Raw genomic sequence first — 21,934 nt, forward strand, 5'->3', positions numbered from 1 at the left:
TGCGAGGTGTGTCTGTAATTGTTGCGGGTACAAATATTTATTTTCCTAGCCCTACAAAAATTCTTTAGTGTTCTTAATATACAAAATAAACTCACCAAAGTCAAGAAAATACTATTATAATACAGAATAATAATACTACTTGTTAAGGACCGACAGAAAGGTAGCTCCTTTTTAGAAGGCAGCGAAATGTATGTTAAACGGTATATTATAATGCATGACAATCACAGTAATTAATAAGTCAGGAGATATTAGAAAACAAATACTGTTAAAACAGAGAATTACAAATCCAACTCTCGACTCACCTGCAGCCAGTAAAAGGTCATAGTTTCCCTATCTGGGAGAAGTCAATACCCGTTGGCGGGGGTTGATGCATTTTTAAGGACAGACTGGATGGATAGCTTTGATGAAATTCTGGTTGGTTAACTGTAAGAGATCATCCCCAGAGTCAGCTGCTTAAGCAGAAGGAGAAAGTAGGAATGAGAAGAGACCACTTGACATGGAGGGATCCCAGGTACTGTAAAGGTGTTTTCACTTACCAATATACTGGACCCAGTTTAGCCCCATTACATTTTTTTTAGAAGTATTGTATGTCTTCCTTGTTGCAGCTGTTCAATCAAAACAAAAGGACCTTCCATAAGGCAAAAAACTGAATGTGTTTTTGTATAACCTTGTTCCCTCTAATGTAAGCTATTGGACATAAAGACTGAGGCCCACAGCTCTTTATTTTTTGTGTTTGTTAAAATAAATATGGTCAAGGGTCAGTATCCGGCTGTAATCTTGGTTTTGTAACAGAGTTTAAAGGTTGTGTAAACAATTCAAAACAAGTGTTAAAACATGTTTTCCTTCCAAAGGTCTAACATGAAAGAAAAACCTCCAAAATTACCAAAACCTTCTCAGCTTTTCCTACTCTGTTAAGCACATACCGGTACATCAGCAGTGGAAAGGTGTGTTCTTTGGGTTGATACAAACATTGGACATGGAGGCTTTCCAGGTACTGTAAGCTTTCCTTTGTTTGGTTTATAACCCAAATACTGGACCTTAGTTTCACCAAATACTGGACCTTAGTTTCACCAAATACTGGACCTTAGTTTCACCAAATACTGTTTTTCTTATTTTGATGTGAAGGTGCTGTTTGTGCTCCTCCTGACTGCGGCTGCTGCTGATGGCCAGTCTCTCCACTTTGGCAGGTGCCCCAATCCTCCTGTTCAAAAGGACTTCAACGTTGCAAAGGTAAACTAAAAATGAAATGATGATGTCACTTTATTCACATTCGATCTGAGGATTCTTATTGGTTGTGTTTAAACTGGTGAATTAGTGCAGTGTTCACATTCTTGCTTTTTTGACAGTGGAGTATTATTATATTATAAAACAGGTAGAGTTGATAGGGTGAGATTTTTAACTATTTGATTTTACCATGAAACTTCCCCAGTTGATTACTTTTACTTAGAAAATGATTTTTGTTTTAGAAGTTTAGCAGGGAAAAAATGTATATCCATATAGTATGCATACCTTATCGAATATGTGCTCATTTGTGTCACGGATGGGGGAAAAGGACCAGACGCAGACCCGATAGAGAAGGCAGGGGTACAAAAGTGTAACAAAAGGCGGAATTTTATTAATGGAAAAGCTGATAACCAAAATGCAAAAAGTAGTACAACACAGGAAAAGTATCGAATGCAAACTCGGACAAACTGGTGAAAAAGGGAGGGCTGAAAAGGGAGATCCAAGACATCACAGGCAAACAACGACTCGACAAAGAACACAAAGGGAAGACAACAGAGGACAGGGAATCACAAGACAAGACACAGCTGGGAAGGGGAGGGGAGGTGAAACACAGGGACAGGAACAGCTGCACAATCAGATAATCAGACAGGAGGGAAACTAAAGACAGGAAGTAATCTTGATAAGACAGGAAGTGACAAAACAAGATACATTTCAAAATAAAACAGGAAACTATAAATGCAAAAACTGAGATCCTAACAATTTGTATTTATGTCCGAGTTGGAAATGTGAACATTGTATAAAGCTCAGTTCAAAATTCTTGTTTCATTTAGTTGATATATTAGAGAATTTGAAATGTTATCTGTAAATGTGCAAAGGAGGGATTATCTAATATAATATCAGGCAATAGGACTTACTTCACCATCAGCAGCCAAACCCTTTTGAACTTTGCAATTCTGCATTGATACAATAATGTATAATACTAATACGCCACATGTGGTATTGCACATGTTATATATTGAAGTAAAATGTGTTTCTCTACTTAAACTTCTTCCCTTGATTATTGTTTCCTTTCCTTCCACTAGCAAAATTAACCAGTTTGTTAATGGTTCAGTTCATGAATAACAACGTTAAGCCTGCTGATGATAATCTTTGTGCTCTTCTCCTTCTAGTATATGGGAACCTGGTATGAAATAGAGAAGCTCCCCGCTCTGTTTGAAAGAGGAAAATGTAACCAAGCCTCTTACAGCCTGCTCAGCGATGGGACCGTCAGAGTTCACAATGCAGAGCTGCTGTACGGATGGAGTTCAAAACAATATTTTCAACATTGGTTTTTAGCTAAAAAGCTGCTTTTTGCATAAGAACTAGTATGGGTGGATTTGCCTTTTACTATTCATATGAGAATTCCCCATTTCTCTCTTTTGTCCCTCTGTCCGCAGGTCTAACGGGAAGATAAATTCAATTGAAGGTGTTGCCAAAGTTAAAAACTCAACCCAACCTGCTATTCTGGATGTGAGCTTCTTTAAAGGTTAACATACTGTGGATATGTGTTTCTTACTGTTAAAATACTCAGGAGAAGTACAGGGATAAATACTTGAAGTATAGTATGTCGAAATTAAAACCCAGAAAGGAGTTAGCGTTTTACGATCCGGTTCCCTCGACTGTTTTTGGAATGTTTATAAAGCTTAGGGGAATTTTGTTCTGTGACCTAAGATAGGCCTTACTGTTGAATTTTTTTTAAAAAGGCCATTACCAACAAGTTTCTAAATGAGACTACTATACATCATGATGTGTTTCAGTTTCATTAATGTGCCACAGAAAGGAAGCCCTTGTGGTGCCAACTTCCAGGTTAAAAAAATATGTCATCACCGTTCCACTGTACAGGAGGATACCATACATAACCTATTTCATACTATCCATTTCTGTGTGCAGGAGTTCCAGATAGTCCCTACTGGGTGCTCTCCACTGACTACCAGTCTTACTCTCTGGTGTACTCCTGTGCTGATTACTATGGCACATTCCACATTGACTTTGCATGGATCCTGGCTCGCACTCGGTTGTTGAATAAGGAAGTCTTAAGCCAGTTACATGATGAGCTGGTGTCTGCTGGTGTAAGCATAAACCACCTTGCAGTCAGTGATCAGACTGGATGTGAGCGGGCAAAAGGTAAAATCCAAAATGCTTCATACATGCTGGTTACTGGGGGAATTTAGTTTTCATAAATATAGTTTATGTCATTGTCCAAAGCAATACTACAGCTTTAGAGTTAGAATTAGTTTAATTTAAAATATGGAAAATAAATACAAGCCAGAAAACAAAGAATATTTATGAAATGTTATTTTTCTCAGCAGGAATAAATAAATTACAGAGATATATTCAGTCTAGCTTCCTAAAGCTAAACATGGCCATTTCTCTTGTTCTTTTGCATTTCACAGCCAAGATAAATGAAAGACCCATCATTGGTAAGTTATAAATGCCTTTTTAACAGCAATGTGACATTATGATAAACTACATTTTGATTGGTGAAAGGAGGTGCTATCCAGAGAAGCACAATTTAAAAAGAATTTAGGAAACATGCATTGATAGTTATTTCCAAACAACTCCCACTCACACTTCTGCGTTAGCTTCATCTTAGCACTCTCCTGTATGATGGAGGTTGCAGATAGCTTAAAAATGATTGTGTTTTTCCCTCAAAAGGAATACTGGCCCAAGAGAACCGTACCCCAGCTCCATATTCTACAGCTTACATCGCTGCCTCCTATGTAAAGTTCCTGGAGTCGGCAGGAGCAAGGGTTGTGCCTATTATGTGAGTAATTTAACATGTTCTCAACTGTATTTCCTCCAGGACATAAGAGCCTATGCAACACCAATATCTTTTGAGTGAAACAGTTGACCTTCCCTTTTTATTTCTACAGGGTGAACCAGACAGCAGAGCAGTATGCAAGACTGTTCAACTCAATTAATGGGTACAGTAATAGCAATATGATTATAACTTTTGTAAATTCATTTATACATATACATGTTTCTTCCTCTATGCCACCTGTTATTAAAAAATGACTCCTTAAAAATTCCCATTGGCACCCCAAAGGTCTTTGACTTTAATGCCATACATGACTCAGTTCCTCCGTCAACAGGGTCCTTTTCCCGGGTGGATCTGCGAGCATTACCTCATCTGGTTATCAAAGATCTGCAAAAATCTTTTATGAACTTGCTATTGAGGTAAGAAAGAAACCCATATATTAGTTGTAGTAGATGTGTGATTATGCTGCAGACACTTTCTGATTTTCCAGGCAAACAAGAGAGGCGATTACTTTCCAGTGTGGGGAACCTGTCTTGGATATGAGCAGCTGACCGTTTTGACGAGTGGAGATAAATTACTGTCACGTACCAATACAAGTGGTGTGCCATTACCCATGCACTTTACTAAAGGTATATATATAAATTCAAAAAATATGGAAGCAATTGTATAAAATATCATGAATTTCTAAAAACATGACAAAGTTAGAAGTATAACATTTCAAAAAATATGGTAAAAGTTATTATGTCTCAAAACGTCATGGTATACTATGTTGAAAAATATATAAAGACAGTCATTTTCTTTTACCCATTTCTAGAAGCAAAGCAGAGCAGGATGTTTAAAAGCTTTCCGGCTGAACTCATGGAAGATCTGGCATCCGAACCACTGACAGAACACTCTCACAAATGGAGTGTGTCAGTGTTGGTATGCCACTTTTTTCACTTGAGAAAACATATTAAATGAGTGCAATACGAGGGCTAAAGTACACCAATATTACCATGTTGTGGTAGAAGAAGAAGAGCCTTTTTTGACTCCTTTGGGTCACGATTTGTCTGTTTGTCTGGTTTTTATTTTGAAAAGTGTGCACTCCCCAAGTTACTTCCGATTCTACTTCCTGTCTGTGTTCCCCTCTTGTTTGATTACCTGATTGTGTTCACCTGGTGCTCCTGTGTGTTTCCTCCCTCCCCACCTGTGTCTTGTCTTTGTGATCCCTGTTCTTGTATTCAAGATCTGTTTGTCCTTCACTTGTTGTAAGATCCTCTGTTGATTTTGGATGGCTCATCCAGGAAGAGAGTTCCCTTCCGTTTGTGTTGTTTAAAGGCCTTGAATTAAAGGTTCTTTCCGTTTAACCCTGTGCCTTCCCTGCATTTGGGTCCTGCCTGCTTCGCTCTTCGTGACACTTTGAGACACTTTTCTGAGATAATAGACTAGCTGAGAAACAGAAAGCAGGCATTACTTTGATTGGGTACATTGTGACTAACCTATATGTTCCTTTCAGACTCATAACACAAATAACGACCTGAAAAACTTTTACAAAGTTCTCTCTACAAATACGGATGGAGAAATAGAGTTTGTGTCAACGGTGGAAGGTAGTAATATTGCAGCATCACTTTATTTGTGCAAGATTCCCTTACAAGAGGGAACTTTTTGTATTTAATTATTTCTCTAATCCCTTACCTCTTGGCAGCGTACGATTACCCGATTTATGGGACACAGTGGCATCCAGAGAAAAATGCATTTGAATGGAGGAGGCCTTATATTCCCCATTCCCCATCAGCAGTGAAGACCACATTCTACATGGCTCAATTCTTTGTCAATGAGGGTATGAACATTAGGTTTGTTTAAATAACATAATCTTGATTCTGTACTCTGATTGTGTTTTATTTACTTACAGCAAGAAAGAACTTTCACAGATTTGAATCCGAGGAGGAAGAGAGGAGTGCGCTGATATATAACTACAATCCTGTTCGCGCTGTGCCCAACAGCGTCTTTGAGCAGAAATACATGTTCTGATGTTTGTCTGCGTGATGCGTTTCCTTTGTGTCATGTGTGCGGACTCTTTAAATTGATTGATTTAGCATGTGCTGGTTATTCCATTCAATTGAGTGTGCTTAAAATATTTTCATTTGAAATATATCAGTAGAAAATGTCACAAAAAAGTACAGTTTGTCATTAAAAGTCTGACAAATTAAGAATGTGTTAAAATAATTGTGTTAATAATTATAGTATGTGTAAAGAAAATCATAAAAATAAGTCATGACATTTTATGTTGAAAATATTAACTTGAAAAACTATATTCTTAGTGAAAAATACAATAAAAAGTCATATATAATAAGTAAACAAACATATCAAAGTCATATTTTGAACAATGTTGTGTATAACTAAAAATATATTGAAAAGTCTTCATAGTAAGTATGTGGAAAAAATCGCTGCAGTGACATGAAAATGAAATATGATGAAATATGATAAAAGTCATGGTAATGAATAAAACTCTGTACGGTATGTTAAGAAATATATAGTTTAGTCATAGTATTTGTCATAGTTCAGTATGGCAAAGATGACCTACAGCGGGGAGAACAAGTATTTGATACACTGCCGATTTTGCAGGTCTTCCCACTTACAAAGCATGTAGAAGTCTGTAATGTTTATCGAATGTGGCGGGGTGGTGAGGTGAAAATCTAGAGCATTAAAGTTTAATAAAAGGGGGACCGACAACGCCACCTGGGGACTTGCACCCCAAGATATAAACCTTCAAAGATTTGGGCACAAGTTCGTACTGAGGGGCAGAGACGTGTTTTGTACAGAAAAGAAACTTTTATTAATTATGAATAAAACAGCAAAAGAAGCTGAGGAAGAGGATGCTAAAAAGAGAGTCATCACGTTGTAAACAATAGTAGAGTTTAATATCTTTATTACTGACAAAAGGTTTTAAAATCTTTATGTAAAAGCTGACATTTAAATCAAAACAGAAAAATAAACTAAACCTCGGTGAGATGAGGCCAGTTAATGGGGTAGCATACTACTTTGTGACACTCGGGTGCAACCAAATACTCACAGGTGCAGTCACAGCAAACCAGTCACAGCAAGTAGGTCACTCATTCGTGCTCCCCGGTGATCTCCACCACAGCAAACAGTGATACGGACTAGCCCTCCCCATATACTGGCACTCAGCTTGAATAGCAAACTAAGACTAAAAACTAAACCTAAACAAACAAGAAAATCCCAGCTGGCAAAAGGAACTAAACTAAACAAAACCAAAGTAACTATACAAAACTAAACTAAACAGCAATGAACAAAACAGCAGTGAACAAAACAGCAGCAGCTAAACCACCATAGGAAGTCAGCAGACAACTGCACCACCAACCATGAGGACAGGGCCATGGGGAAGGATTATTGCAGCAGGTGCCATTTATACTCTCTCTAATTAGGGGGAGTGGTTCGGGGAGGAGTCAGGCCCTGAGCTGCTTTTCCCAGCACCCAGCTACACATAGGTACTCTTCAACTGTGAGTGACGGAATCTAAAACGAAAATCCAGAAAATCACATTGTATGATTTTTAAGTAATTCATTTGCATTTTATTGCATGACATGAATATTTGATACATCAGAAAAACAGAACTTAATATTTGGTACAGAAACCTTTGATTCTCACAGTTGAAGAGTACCTATGATAAAAATGACAGACTTCTACATGCTTTGTAAGTGGGAAAACCTGCAAAATCGGCAGTGTATCAAATACTTGTTCTCCCCACTGTATATAGAAGGTAGTATTTTAAAATGTAATCATGTTGAAAAAAATCAAAAGTCAAAAATTGTCAAAACAGGGCTTAATATTAAAGAATATCCAGTAACTGTTAAAAAAGACAAAGTATCGCAAACTTCTTTTTTCCGTCGTTTAATTCTGAACATATTCCTCAAAGTCTGGAGATTACTGGTGCTAAAATATCCCCTTTATGAAAGTGCCATTAGTTTAATAGTTTCTTTGCTCCAAGTTAATGTGTAATGCAAGTCTGTGACCTTATCCTACTGAAACACGCCCTCCTAACAGGGACATTGTGCACACTCTAAAAGTAGCACCACTCTAACTTCAGAGTTGACTTGGCGGCAGTGGAATCTAACAGGAGTATGTCTGTGGGCAAGTGTTTCGTGTTTTTGGGGTCCTTGACTTTTCTGTGGACAACGAACGGAGCAGGTGAGTTAGGCATTTAGAATCTTTAGAATTTAGGCCCTTCTGACCTTATTCCAACACAATCAAATTCACACATATGTTTAACATTTGGTTTGTCTTTCCAAAGAAAAAAACTACCATGACACCTAATTAATTGTGACATTCATGAGATAACACTTAGAAGCGTTGTCGAACTGAAATCACACAACAAACATTATCACACTTTTGCCTTTCTTTCCCCCAGTGGTATTCAGATATCATACATCTCAGTACACAGGAATGAAACCAGTTACACGCTGTACATGTGTACATAAGTGAGGAAATATGTTTGTTTCTAATACAGATATATGGTCATAACAAGCCAATCATTTGTTTTAGTTTTTATGAACGATATACTGACGTAAAAACAGTGATTGCTAATTACCTATCATACTCTGATCTTTCGACTTGTGCTCTGGAAAAAAACACACCGTCATTCTAGACAACAAGTCTTAAGATCAGAGTATGAAAAGTAATTAATGAGTGAATTTCAATAAAGGTTTTAAAAAGAAAATCTACTGTTTCTGACAATCAAAATATAAGAAAGTGAAACCTTTAAACCTTCTTGTTGTCTTATCTGGAATCTTGCAGAACCAGCCAGAACACATTCCTACACACTTCACACACACACACACACACACACACACTGAATGCTTTCGGTCTGATTAAATCCGCAGTAATCCATTGTACAGTGCGTCAAGTAAAATGTAAAGACAACACCCAAAGATTGTTGTATTTGTTTAATTAATTAACATGGTATGTGTTTCTCTCTTGTTATGCAGACAACACACAGTTATACGTATAAGTTGTCTTGACTAATTATGCTTTAGAGATAAGTGTTTTTAATTGATATGGTTAAACAAGTGAATATTGAGGCTTTAAAGAGGCTTACTTTTCCCTGAACTGGACCTTGATAGATGTTTCTACCCTGGATGTTTTTACAGATGCTGTGGACTGTCTTTTAAATGAGGGCTGCATCTTACCATGCACATTTGAATTTGGTGAAGAAGTAATCATCCACTGGATTCAGTTACCCAACACTCCAGCCCACTCCTACTACCGCAAGCAGGACCAGCTCACCCACCAGAACCCGCGTTTCAAAAACCGAACATCGCTGTTCACAAACCAGATCTCTGGAGGAGATGCCTCGCTCCAACTCACAGGGGTGACAATTCAGGATGAAGGCAGATATAAATGCTACTCCAGTACCGGTCGATCACAATAAAGAATCCTTCATCAGCCTAAATGTATACGGTATGAGAAAAACAACAAATATCAACATGTAAACATCAAATTATCAATACAGAACTGCACAGAATTCATCCAGCTGAAATGACGCCTGTACAATCGAACTAGTCTCACAGTTTTGTGAGCGAAGCACTGCGAAAAAACACAATAATAGCAAATGTTGATAGTGGTGAAGAAGTGTGAAGAAAGGGACATTTGAGAACGATAGTTATTCAAATAGTTATCAAATCTTGGATTACGGATTCAATTTGAAGAAAGTTAGCATGAGCAGTGACTCCATGGAAAAACACGTCAGGCTTTCTTTTGAATTACTTTTTATAATCTATAGAAACTACTCTTTGTACCCAGTATGAAGCAATACAAATCTCTGTGTGTGATGTTGATATGTCGACTTGTTAGTAAATGCCAAAGTGTAAGTACTCTAGATAAAGGCTCTTGTCTTTTGATTGAGGTGATTAACATAGATATTCAATTCCCTGAAATGAATGAATTAAAATATCTTAAGGGATGAGAGATAGTGAAAATCACAGTTGAATATAAAATCCTAGCTTTAACCTTCGTAATAAGAGCTAGAAGTGGAAGGAATTGTTTTATATTAAAGCAGTTTGATTTGCAGGGATAACACAGCAACATTCACGTAGCAATCGAGGTAATCAGGTCTCCAATCACACATTTCTTTTCAGCTCCGGCCTGTAAACTGAAAATTCATCAGGATGGAAAAAGGATCACCTGCAGCTCAGAGGGGATGTACCCTAAGCCGGAGATCACCTGGTCCACTGACCCTCCGTCCAACCAGGCCATGAAAGAAAATACCAGAGTGCAGCAGATCGGACAGCTTTACAACATCAACAGTTATCTTACCTCAGTTACTGATGTGGGGTACACGTGCACCGTCAGCACGAGCAGAAACAAGATGACGGCCACGTTGTTTAAACAAAGTAAGTGATGCTGAAGAGACTATATCGGGAAACAAAGTAGGGTGACACAAGATTTTTTATGATTTTGTTCATTTTGTGCTGTATCATTTCAGCTTTCCTCATCAGTTCCAGCAGTGAAACAACAATGCCCTGCAGCTCATCAGAGAGCCCTCGAACAGGCTTCATCTGGAGGTTCAACCACAGTCAGATCATCGTGAATGATGGGACTGTGATGAAGGAGTGGAGGCAGCAGGTGAAGAGTGTGTCTGAGTCTGGAGATCTCACACTAAAGGATTTACCGGTAGATTACGAGGGGTTATACACCTGTGAGATCAGTAATGCTGAAGGGACAAACGTGACCAACACCTACCTGAGGATAGAGAAGAGTCAAGGTAAGGTTGTATGAGGTGCATCTGCCAACCCAAAACTGTTATCACCTGTACAGTCAGTGTAAATATTGGCTGTTGTTGGAGAATAAACAATTAAATGACTCTGTGCTGAGGAGGGTCATGAAATCATGAACCATCAATCCCAGAAAGGGTTAACGCTCCTGCTCCAGCTGCAACAAAAATAAGTAATTCTGGTGAGAAGTTAAGAAAACTGCTGTTGATGTGATTGTTTGAAAATGTAAAAATTGTTTTGTATTCAGTTTCAGCTCTGACAGGTGGACAGACTGCAGGCATTGTATTTGGAGTTGGAGTTGGAGTTGCTTTGGTTATTTTGGCTGCAGTCGCGGTGGTTCTCTACATAAAACGTGAAAAAAAACCAAAGGTAAATAAAAGTTCTGCAAACACATATGTACTGTTGTGTGTTTTTATTTTGTTCTAAATATGATTTGTTTTGGATGAAGAGAAAAAGAAAACAGGAAAATGATGGAATAACGTGGTTAAGTGAAGTTGAAATCTATTCTAATTTCAATAGTCCCATTGTGTGCTTATCTTATCTGCTCTCTTGTTTTTTGTATTTTGGATTCAGGCAGAAGGAGACAATCAGGCAGAAGGAGACAGTCCTACAGTAAGATACAGTCCTGTTAACGTCAGTGAACCAGCAGCAGGAGATGAACAGTAAGTACCTGTATATTCTATATTATATAAATATACTAAATAAACTGCAGCACTACTGCAACAGTCTCTCTTGTAATCTGCATTTAAAGTTAAACATTCATTTGGAAAAAGGTCAAGAAAACAATCCTTTAGCCTTCGATTATTCATTTATGGGAGAGTCATTTGTTTTAATTACATTTCATTTTTGATTTAGCTAACAGGTAATGGAAGTACCGGTGGACCCACTGAAAATCCTTAACACGTAAGTAAACTGTATATTCTCTATTCTATAGAGACAAAAACAGCTTCTGTTTTTAACTTACAGACAAATCTACTGTGGTCAAGTCTGGATTATATTTGCCCAAATTATTTTGCAGTCATCTTAAAACTAAATGATAAATTAGAAGCTTTGTTTCAGTTTAAATCTAGATTGAAATGAATTGATTGTTTGTAAACCAGAATGAATTTGAATATTTATTCCCTGGATATATCTGTTCCTCCATTCAGGTGTCAGGTAGCAAAGCGTAACAACAACAATAAGCATCATGTGAAGAATATGCACGCTCTAAAAACATGAGAGTGACTCAATACATTTGACCCTGTGCGATAGTTTTTGCCCCCTGCAGAAGTTATTATAAAAAAGAGTAAAGGGAGCTTGATGTGTTTTCAGGACTGAATTCTGTTCTATTGGGTTTGCAGGATACCTCAGGAAGTGAATCAGTCATATGAAGCATTTGAAAACGAAAGCAGCACTACAACCCACAGCTCTGGTGGAAATGAAGAAAATGTATTACCCTGAAGAGAACGACTGTACTACGTGTTTGCACTTTATAAGTTATGCATAAACAGAGCTGCAGAAAAATGCACCGGGAATTGAAGGATTAAAAGCACTTAAATGGACTACGATGTTATCCATTAACTCAGGGAAAGACCTTTGGATGTGTGTTTGGAGCCAAGAACACCTTTATCGAGACTGAGACTGAGAAGACTCTGCACTACACTTTCCCTGAGCTGCGGCTATTCGTTTTGAGAGACTTTGAAAGGCAATGCATCAACAAAAAAAACAGACAGAAAAATGACTCTACAGGTGTCTTTAAAAAAACACTAATCAACGGGAACTACTATGTTTCTTATCGTCTCAAAATATTTGCTGGGTGAACCAAGTTTTTTAATACAGAGAGTGTGTGTGTGTGTGTGTGTGTGTGTGTGTGTGTGTGTGTGTGTGTGTGTGTGTGTGTGTGTGTGTGTGTGTGTGTGTGTGGGCTTGATAACGACTCTGTAAACTGATTCAAAATGTCTTTGTTGCTCGTGTTGAAATTATTTATTTTATAAAACATATTTATTCAAATCTGGCTGAAAATCTGTCTTTTATTTAGCTCACAAAATGTTTATGGCAGAGCATTTTTTTATTTGTGGAGTTCAAAAATGGTTTCATATCACCAACAGTTACCGCCCATTACAGGAAGGACAGGTTCATTCACTAAAAAAGAATGTGATTCACTTTACTCGTCGTCATCAGGTGTGTCAGTGAGTCACTGCTCTCAGGGAGGAACTGTTTCAGTCCATGGTCTGCAGAAACTGTTTTCTCTTCATAAGGAAATAAACTCAAATCTAAATATCTATTTTACATCTCTCCTAAAAATGATTCAGCTTTTCCTCTGATGATGGTTTTTCTTTATGGTTAAGTAAACCAAAATTCGAGGCTCAACAAAGGGCCCATTTTTCTATGAATAAAATAAATGGGGCAGTAACAAGGGTACATACATGCTCATAAAAAGAGGTGGAGAGCAAGCCTCTGCAGGCAGCTGCTTAAAGGAACTGATTAATGGTTGTCAATTAGAATGCACACTATCACAGGATGTCCGCCATTTTTTGAAAGACATGACTCTGCATTTTTGAAGGATTTAAAGGACAACGGTAGACTTTTTTAGAGTTGTGCCTGACGCTCAGGTGACTAGTTATACATTTACAATCCCTTCATTTTCAGATCTAGATAATAAACTTTGAGCTAGCTTTGCGAGGCAAAGATGAAACTGAGGGCTCCACCAACCCTGGCATTTTTCTCGGACTGGTCGACTTCGTGGCACAGTTAGATGAAGTTTTTGATGAGCATCTGAAACATGCTACGGTGTTCAGTCAATACATACTTGATATGCTGCCCCTGTCTTTATGTTATGAACACATCTGTTGACCTGTTTAGCTATTTTACATCATACATCATTGGATTCATGTAAATAATTCATATAATAATGAGTACAATGATGTATTGTGAACCCACACCATTTCTGCTTATAGAGGCTCCTGGATGCACCTTTCTTCCACAGCTTTCCACCTGTACCTTCTGTAGCTAGAGGGGACATATTTCTGTTGTGTGTTGCCATATAGTGGACACAAGAGGGGTCTCTGTCTGAGTTAATCTAACAACAAATTGATATGGTCTTGCTTAATGTACCTATTGAATGGGTCACCTTAATCATTATCAGAAAAAGATGGTCCCCCCCTGAGATGTTTTTCCGGAGCCGCCACTGCCTGTGAGTTTTATACATGATCTGAACAGTTCACTGCCTTTTAAAGCCTCTTTATTTGGAATCTACCAACTGGGAGCCTGATTGCTGTTTGACTATTCTTATTCTGCCTCCTTAAACTGTCTATCATTCACTAAAAAGTGACTACACCCTTAAGGAAAAACTGTAAAGTTCTTAAAGTAAGTTCTTATCTAAAGGCTTTTTCTTTACAGTTGCCGTTTGCTGTTAAAGTTTTAATCAGCTTAATGTTCAGTTGTTGTTTTCAGTTTTATTCTCAGTGGATTAAAAGCTGCCCACATTTTGTTGCAGGACCAGTTGGGCCAGTTTCCGTTCTTAAGTGGAACGTCATTTAGATCTGAAATCATTGTCTTTGCCGGACCGCATACACTTTTATCTGAGGACGTTTAACATGAGTGGATAAGGATGAAAAGTGCCGTACTTCTGGGGGTTCTGACCTTTCTGCTGAGTCTTGGAAGAGGAGGTGAGTGAGGTGTTCACTGCTTGTTTTAATCCAGTCTGAAACAGAAATAAAAGGCATGTTTGAACTTGGTGGAACACATTGTCATAGTTACCTTCAGCACAGGATTTATGAGGACCAAAAGACCTAAAAGACATAAACTTCCCATATTTAAATTGTTGACTTAATAAATGACATATTTATGCTGCTAACTTTATGCTCTTGCTGCATCTACTTCACATTTCAGTTTTAAGATTCAGTGCTATAATCTGTTTCATGCTGCTGTTCGCCGACTTTTAATGATATTAAGACATGAGGAAGAAGGAAAACCAGAAAATGAATGGAAGTTGATTTCCAGTTGAAACTGTCAAGAACAACTTTACAAAGAAACATGGTTTCTAATCATTCAGATAGTTCACGTGTTCCAAATACATTTCAACATATTATCCTCTGGAAAAGCAGTGTTCAATTTGAACATAAAAAGCCTGGTCAGGATTTAGGTCTACTCAAGAAAACTACACACACACACACACACACACACACGCACTCACACTCACACACACACACACACACACAGACACACAGACACACACATAGTGAAACCTGAGCATAACACATTCCTCAGTTGAACAATCTGCAGCATGTAGCAGAGCCTGTATTTCAACGTGTGTGTGTGTGTGTGTGTGTGTGTGTGTGTGTGTGTGTGTGTGTGTGTGTGTGTGTGTGTGTGTGTGTGTGTGTGTGTGTGTGTGTGTGTGTGTGTGTGTGTGTGTGTGTGTGTGTGTGTGTGTGTGCGCCTGAGTTACATTCATCACCACTGCTGTAGAATGTCTCAGGAATATAATTATTAATGCTTTCATATCTTGTGAAACAGCTTTGAGTGTCATCCTCTGTCTTAAAGCACTCTGTGTTGAGTATTCTTGGCAACGTTACTTTTATGTTCTTTAAAATGCCACTTACAGGTTCCCTACAGCGCAGACAAACTGTTTCTACAGACAATATTCTGTTATGTTAGTGAATCTAACTCAACAAAAATTATCCTTTGAGATTTCCGCTGAACTAATATTGGATGCACGTCTCTCCAACAGCTGTTGCAGACCGACAGGTATCCTGTATGTTCAATGAGAGCTGCATCTTACCGTGCACCTGTGAGGGTGATCCTGTTGAACCACTCATCCACTGGTACCAGGTTTCAACAGGAAACACTAGGGTCCACTCTTTTTACGACAAAGAGGACCAGACAGGCGACCAGGACCCACGCTTCAAAGGCAGGACGTCACTGTTCAGGGATCAGATATTTAGCGGAAACGCATCGCTGAAACTGACAGGGGTGAAGATTGAGGATGAAGGCAGATACGAGTGCTACTTCAGCTTCAAAGAAGGCAACCATAATAAGTCAGATATCAACCTAACAGTGGACGGTATGATCACATCACATGTTTTCTTCAATTGTACAATTTGGTTTTGCTATTCATTTTAGAACAAAATACAATATTAATATTATTATTATTATTATTATTATTATTATTATTATTATTATTATTATTATTATTATTAATATTATTATTATTATTATTATTATTATTATTATTATTATTATTATTATTATTATTTATTATTAATATTATGGTGTGGGTTAAAAGGATATTGGAAACAAATGGAAACGTACAATATCCATTACAAATCAGCCACAAAATATATAGTTTAAAATGCTATGGATAAAAGTGAAAAATAAATAGTTTTCTTTTCAGTTTTTGCATTTGTAGCAATTATTTCTGTAAATGTTGGTCCTCTTGTTTAACTACTGTCAATAAAAATGGACCTGCCTGAAAATCCATATTTCCATAAGAAAGAGAAACATTTCAAATATTCTTTGTGTGGAAATAAATAGAAATAAGCATGATGCCCCCCTTGAGGTTTAAAATGTCTTCCACCTCTAAAGCGATCACACATGAAGGAAATCCTTTGTTTCTGTCTTTTTTCCAGCTCCAATTGTTAAAGTGGACATTCAGCGAGCAGAAAACCAGATCATCTGCAGCTCAGAGGAGATCTATCCTGAGCCTCAGCTCACCTGGTCCACTGACCCTCAGTCCAACGAAACCCTCCACAACAAAACCACGGTCCACCAGACTGAACAGAAGCTGTACAACATCCACAGTTCTCTGAACGTCACAGATACTGATAAGAACTACATCTGCACCGTCAGCACCCGCAGAAACAAGAGGGCAGCCACTTTGGTTAAACCAAGTAGGTGCTGCTAAAGAGACTGAATCTGAAACAATGTTTGATAAGAAATACCAAATATTTCATCAGGTTGTTTCATTTCCGTCAGGCCCACTTCAGACAAAGAAAACTGCTGACACTTTCATGCAAAGCCTAATAGAGCAGATCAGTCATCAATGACAACATACATTACATGTTATAAGTCAGACACAGAATGGGGAAATGTAAAAAATCATGTAGAATAAGCTCATAGTTTGCCAAACTGATGCAGAGGAAGTCAGCAGTTTCATCGACTGATCTCAACGCTACTCTCACTCTTTGTGCTGTATCATTTCAGCTTTCCTCAATAGTTCCAGCAGTGAAACAACAATGCCCTGCAGCTCCTCAGAGAGCCATCGAACAGGCCTCATCTGGAGGTTCAACCACAGTCAGATCATCGTGAATGATGGGACTGTGATGGAGGAGTGGAGGCAGCAGGTGAAGAGCGTGTCTCAGTCTGGAGATCTCACACTAAAGGATTTACCGGTAGATCACGAGGGGTTATACACCTGTGAGGTCAGTAATGCTGAAGGTACAAACGTGACCAACACCTACCTGAGGATAGAGAAGAGTCAAGGTAAGGTTGTATGAGGTGCATCTGCCAACCCAAAACTGTTATCACCTGTACAGTCAGTGTAAATATTGGCTGTTGTTGGAGAATAAACAATTAAATGACTCTGTGCTGAGGAGGGTCATGAAACCATGAACCATCAATCCCAGAAAGGGTTAACGCTCCTGCTCCAGCTGCAACAAAAATAAGTAATTCTGGTGAGAAGTTAAGAAAACTGCTGTTGATGTGATTGTTTGAAAATGTAAAAATTGTTTTGTATTCAGTTTCTGCTCTGACAGATGGAGAGACTGCAGGCATTGGAGTTGGAGTTGGAGTTGCTTTGGTTATTTTGGCTGCAGTCGTGGTGTATCTCTGCATAAAACGAAGGGTAAATAATAGTTCTGCCTCCACAAATGTACCGTGTTGTGTGTAGTTGGTTTTAATTGTGATTTATTTTGGATGAAGAGAGAGAGAAACAAAACTGTAAAATGATGGAATATCATGGTCAAGTGAAGTTGAAATCTAAATAAATATTAATTGTATTTATTTTGGATTCAGGCAGTAAATGAAAGTAATGGAAATGAAGAAAAAACACGCAACCATCTATTCTGTATTATATACATCTAAAAAATAAACTGCAGCACTACTGCAACAATCTCTCTTGTAATTAAAGTTAAACAATCAATTGGAAAAGGTGTACAAAGCTGACACATATGTACTGTTGTGTGTTTGTAGTTTGTTCTAAATATGATTTGTTTTGGATTAAGAGAAAAAGAAAACAGGAAAATGATGGAATAACGTGGTTAAGTGAAGTTGAAATCTATTCTAATTTCAATAGTCCATTGTGTGCTTATCTTATCTGCTCTCTTGTTTTTTTATTTTGGATTCAGGCACTAAGATGTAGTCCTGTTAACGTCAGTGAACCAGCAGCAGGTGTTCCACTTCAAGTAAGTACCTGTATATTCTATATTATATAAATATACTAAATAAACTGCAGCACTACTGCAACAGTCTCTCTTGTAATCTGCATTTAAAGTTAAACATTCATTTGGAAAAAGGTCAAGAAAACAATCATTTAGCCTTCGATTATTCATTTATGGGAGAGTCATTTGTTTTAATTACATTTCATTTTGATTTAGCTAACAGGTAATGGATGTAACGGTGGACCCACCGAAAATCCTCAACACGTAAGTAAACTGTATATTCTCTATTCTATAGATACAAAAACAGCTTCTGTTTTTAACTTACAGACAAATACGTGGAAGTCGATTTATTTGCCAATATTTTCATCTTAAAACTATAATTAAGCTTTGTTTATTTAAATTAGATTGATGAATGATTGTTGTAAACCGAAGAATTTTATTTCAATATCCATTTTGTTTATCTTATTGCCTCTGTTTTTGTATTGATTGGCAGAGAGACAATGCAGAAGAGACATCAGGAAGAGGAGAGTCAGGCATAGAGTCAGAACAGAGACAGGGTGGACCAGGAGGACAGTAGAGCAGGACGACGCAGGAGACATCGCAGGAACGTCGGAAGGAGGACGTAGGTAGGAGACGTAGGAAGCAGAAGTCGCAGTAGGAGAGGAGTCAGCAATAAACAGTCAGAACAGAGCGCAGAGCAGGAGAAGTCGGTGAGTTCAAAGATGTTGATAAGAAAAAAGACAGCAGGAATAGGAATAACGTGGAAGGAGAAATCTATCTAATTCAAGTCATGGTTACATCTCCCTGTTTTTTTATTTTGGATCAGCAAAGTTAGCGTAACCAGTAACCAGTTATACTTAATAATACTGAATCTATAATAAATGCAGCATAACTGCAGTCTCTTGTAATCTGCATTTAAAGTTAAACATTCATTTGGAAAAAGGTCAAGAAAACAATCATTTAGCCTTCGATTATTCATTTATGGGAGAGTCATTTGTTTTAATTACATTTCATTTTTGATTTAGCTAACAGGTAATGGATGTAACGGTGGACCCACCGAAAATCCTCAACACGTAAGTAAACTGTATATTCTCTATTCTATAGATACAAAAACAGCTTCTGTTTTTAACTTACAGACAAATCTACTGTGGTCAAGTCTGGATTATATTTGCCCAAATTATTTTGCAGTCATCTTAAAACTAAATGATAAATTAGAAGCTTTGTTTCAGTTTAAATCTAGATTGAAATGAATTGATTGTTTGTAAACCAGAATGAATTTTAATTTCAATAGTCCCATTTTGTGTTTATCTTATCTGCTCTCTTGTTTTTTGTATTTTGGATTCAGGCAGTAGGAGACAATCGGGCAGAAGGAGACAGTCAGGAAGCAGGAGAAAGTCAGGCAGTAGGAGACAGTCAGGAAGCAGGAGACAGTCAGGCAGTAGGAGACAGTCAGGAAGCAGGAGACAGTCAGGCAGTAGGAGACAGTCAGGCAGTAGGAGACAGTCAGGAAGGAGGAGACAGTCAGGCAGTAGGAGACTGTCAGGAAGCAGGAGACAGTCAGGCAGTAGGAGACAGTCAGGAAGCAGGAGACAGTCAGGCAGTAGGAGACAGTCAGGCAGTAGGAGACAGTCAGGCAGTAGGAGACAGTCAGGAAGCAGGAGAAAGTCAGGCAGTAGGAGACAGTCAGCAGTAGGAGACAGTCAGGAAGCAGGAGACAGTCAGGCAGTAGGAGACAGTCAGGAGCAGGAGACAGTCAGGCAGTAGGAGACAGTCAGGCAGTAGGAGACAGTCAGGCAGTAGGAGACAGTCAGGAAGCAGGAGAAAGTCAGGCAGTAGGAGACAGTCAGGCAGTAGGAGACAGTCAGGAAGCAGGAGACAGTCAGGCAGTAGGAGACAGTCAGGCAGTAGGAGACAGTCAGGCAGTAGGAGACAGTCAGGAAGCAGGAGAAAGTCAGGCAGTAGGAGACAGTCAGGCAGTAGGAGACAGTCAGGCAGAAGGAGACAGTCCTGTTAACGTCAGTAAACCAGCAGCAGGAGATGAACAGACTCCAGTAAGTACCTGTATATTCTATATTACATAAATATACTAAATAAACTGCAGCACTACTGCAACAGTCTCTCTTGTAATCTGCATTTAAAGTTAAACATCATTTGGAAAAAGGTCAAGTAAACAATCCTTTAGCCTTCGATTATTCATTTATGGGAGAGTCATTTGTTTTAATTACAATTTCATTTTTGATTTAGCTAACAGGTAATGGATGTAACGGTGGACCCACCGAAAATCCTCAACACGTAAGTAAACTGTATATTCTCTATTCTATAGATACAAAAACAGCTTCTGTTTTAACTTACAGACAAATCTACTGTGGTCAAGTCTGATTATATTTGCCCAAATTATTTTGCAGTCATCTTAAAACTAAATGATAAATTAGAAGCTTTGTTTCAGTTTAAATCTAGATTGAAATGAATAGATTGTTTGTAAACCAGAAATGAATTTGAATATTTATTCCCTGGATATATCTGTTTCTCCATTCAGGTGTCAGGTAGCAAAGCGTAACAACAACAATAAGCATCATGTGAAGAATATGCCACGCTCTAAAAACATGAGAGTGACTCAATACATTTGACCCTGTAGCGATAGTTTTTTGCCCCCTGCAGAAGTTATTATAAAAAAGAGTAAAGGGAGCTTGATGTGTTTTCAGGACTGAATTCTGTTCTATTGTGTTTGCAGGATACCTCAGGAAGTGAATCAGTCATATGAAGCATTTGAAAACGAAAGCAGCACTACAACCCACAGCTCTGGTGGAAATGAAGAAAATGTATTACCCTGAAGAGAACGACTGTACTACGTGTTATGCACTTTATAAGTACGCATAAACAGAGCTGCAAAAAAATGCACCGGGAATTGAAGGATTAAAAAGCACTTAAGTGGGACTACGATGTTATCCATTAACTCAGGGAAAGACCTTCGGATGAAGCTGAGGCTATTTCTTTTGAGAGACTTTGGCTTTTAACGGCAATGCATGCTGCTGCTGCTCCTCTGTCAGAAGGCATCTGTTTATAGAAACAAGCACAAAAACAAACTTAGACAGAAAAAACGGGAACTACTATGTTTTTTATCGTCTCAAAATAGTTACTGGGTGAACCGTGTTTTGATTGTGTTAGAGAATATTTTGTCTTTATGGTTAATTAAACCAAAATTCGAGGCTCAGCAAAGGGCCCATTTTTCTATGAATAAAATAAATGGGGCAGTAACAAGGGTACATACATGCTCATAAAAAGAGGTGGAGAGCAAGCCTCTGCAGGGCAGCTGCTTAAAGGAACTGATTAATGGTTTTCAATTAGAATGCACACTATCACAGGATGTCCGCCATTTTTTGAAAGACATGACTCTGCATTTTTTAGGGATTTAAAGCATTTTTTGTTAATATTTGGGTGGTTAGTTGAAGTGTTAAACTGTGGTACTGTCTGTGAAGTGTTTCAAACTTTCAGTATTTCATTGTATTTTTGGTTTGTTTTGGGGGGTTTTAACTTATGAATAAAAATCGATCGAACTCGCCTCCTCTGATTTCATTGGTCAAAGTAAGGTTTTGTGTTATGGGTTCCAAACTAAAATGTAGAAACGATATATTTATTATTTATGGAGTGATATAAAGAAATATCCACAATCCCTGTCTGCAAAAACCTTTAACTCTGTCACCCAAAACATTGACATTCCTCTTACGGAAATGGCTGCAAAATATTTCCTATTTTCGCTAAGAACTGTAAAACCACATTTTAGAACA

At 38.0% G+C, this 21,934-nt stretch overlaps 2 protein-coding genes across 3 annotated transcripts; both read left to right on the plus strand.

The window, feature by feature from the left end:
- Positions 1–398: 398 nt before the first annotated feature.
- LOC134883919 (gamma-glutamyl hydrolase-like) lies at positions 399–6,573 on the plus strand. 2 transcript variants are annotated; one of them, XM_063912420.1, is made up of 15 exons: positions 422–511; positions 852–991; positions 1,126–1,230; positions 2,394–2,515; positions 2,661–2,749; positions 3,154–3,387; positions 3,657–3,683; positions 3,919–4,027; positions 4,137–4,187; positions 4,356–4,440; positions 4,512–4,650; positions 4,836–4,942; positions 5,517–5,607; positions 5,706–5,840; positions 5,913–6,566. In XM_063912420.1, exons 2-15 carry the CDS (start codon positions 977–979, stop codon positions 6,029–6,031), a joined length of 1,428 nt encoding a protein of 475 aa, XP_063768490.1. In that variant the 5' UTR covers positions 422–511; positions 852–976; the 3' UTR covers positions 6,032–6,566. The 2 variants fall into 2 exon arrangements, with proteins under 2 accessions (XP_063768491.1, XP_063768490.1); XM_063912421.1 differs by lacking the exon at positions 852–991 and having other exon boundaries at positions 399–511; positions 5,913–6,573.
- Positions 6,574–8,052: 1,479 nt separating this feature from the next.
- hhla2b.2 (HERV-H LTR-associating 2b, tandem duplicate 2) lies at positions 8,053–21,707 on the plus strand. Its single transcript, XM_063874031.1, is given in 19 exon segments — positions 8,053–8,209; positions 9,169–9,433; positions 9,435–9,478; positions 10,156–10,410; positions 10,503–10,781; positions 11,039–11,160; positions 11,365–11,453; positions 12,132–12,202; positions 15,503–15,835; positions 16,401–16,661; positions 16,975–17,253; positions 17,511–17,614; positions 18,117–18,173; positions 18,366–18,413; positions 19,495–19,517; positions 19,806–19,823; positions 19,894–20,200; positions 20,394–20,441; positions 20,881–21,707. Coding segments are annotated over 19 exon segments (2,700 nt in total). The 5' UTR covers positions 8,053–8,142; the 3' UTR covers positions 20,911–21,707.
- Positions 21,708–21,934: the final 227 nt, after the last annotated feature.

Source organism: Eleginops maclovinus, chromosome 21 (genome assembly GCF_036324505.1).
Source record: "Eleginops maclovinus isolate JMC-PN-2008 ecotype Puerto Natales chromosome 21, JC_Emac_rtc_rv5, whole genome shotgun sequence".
NCBI classification, from domain to species: domain Eukaryota; kingdom Metazoa; phylum Chordata; class Actinopteri; order Perciformes; family Eleginopidae; genus Eleginops; species Eleginops maclovinus.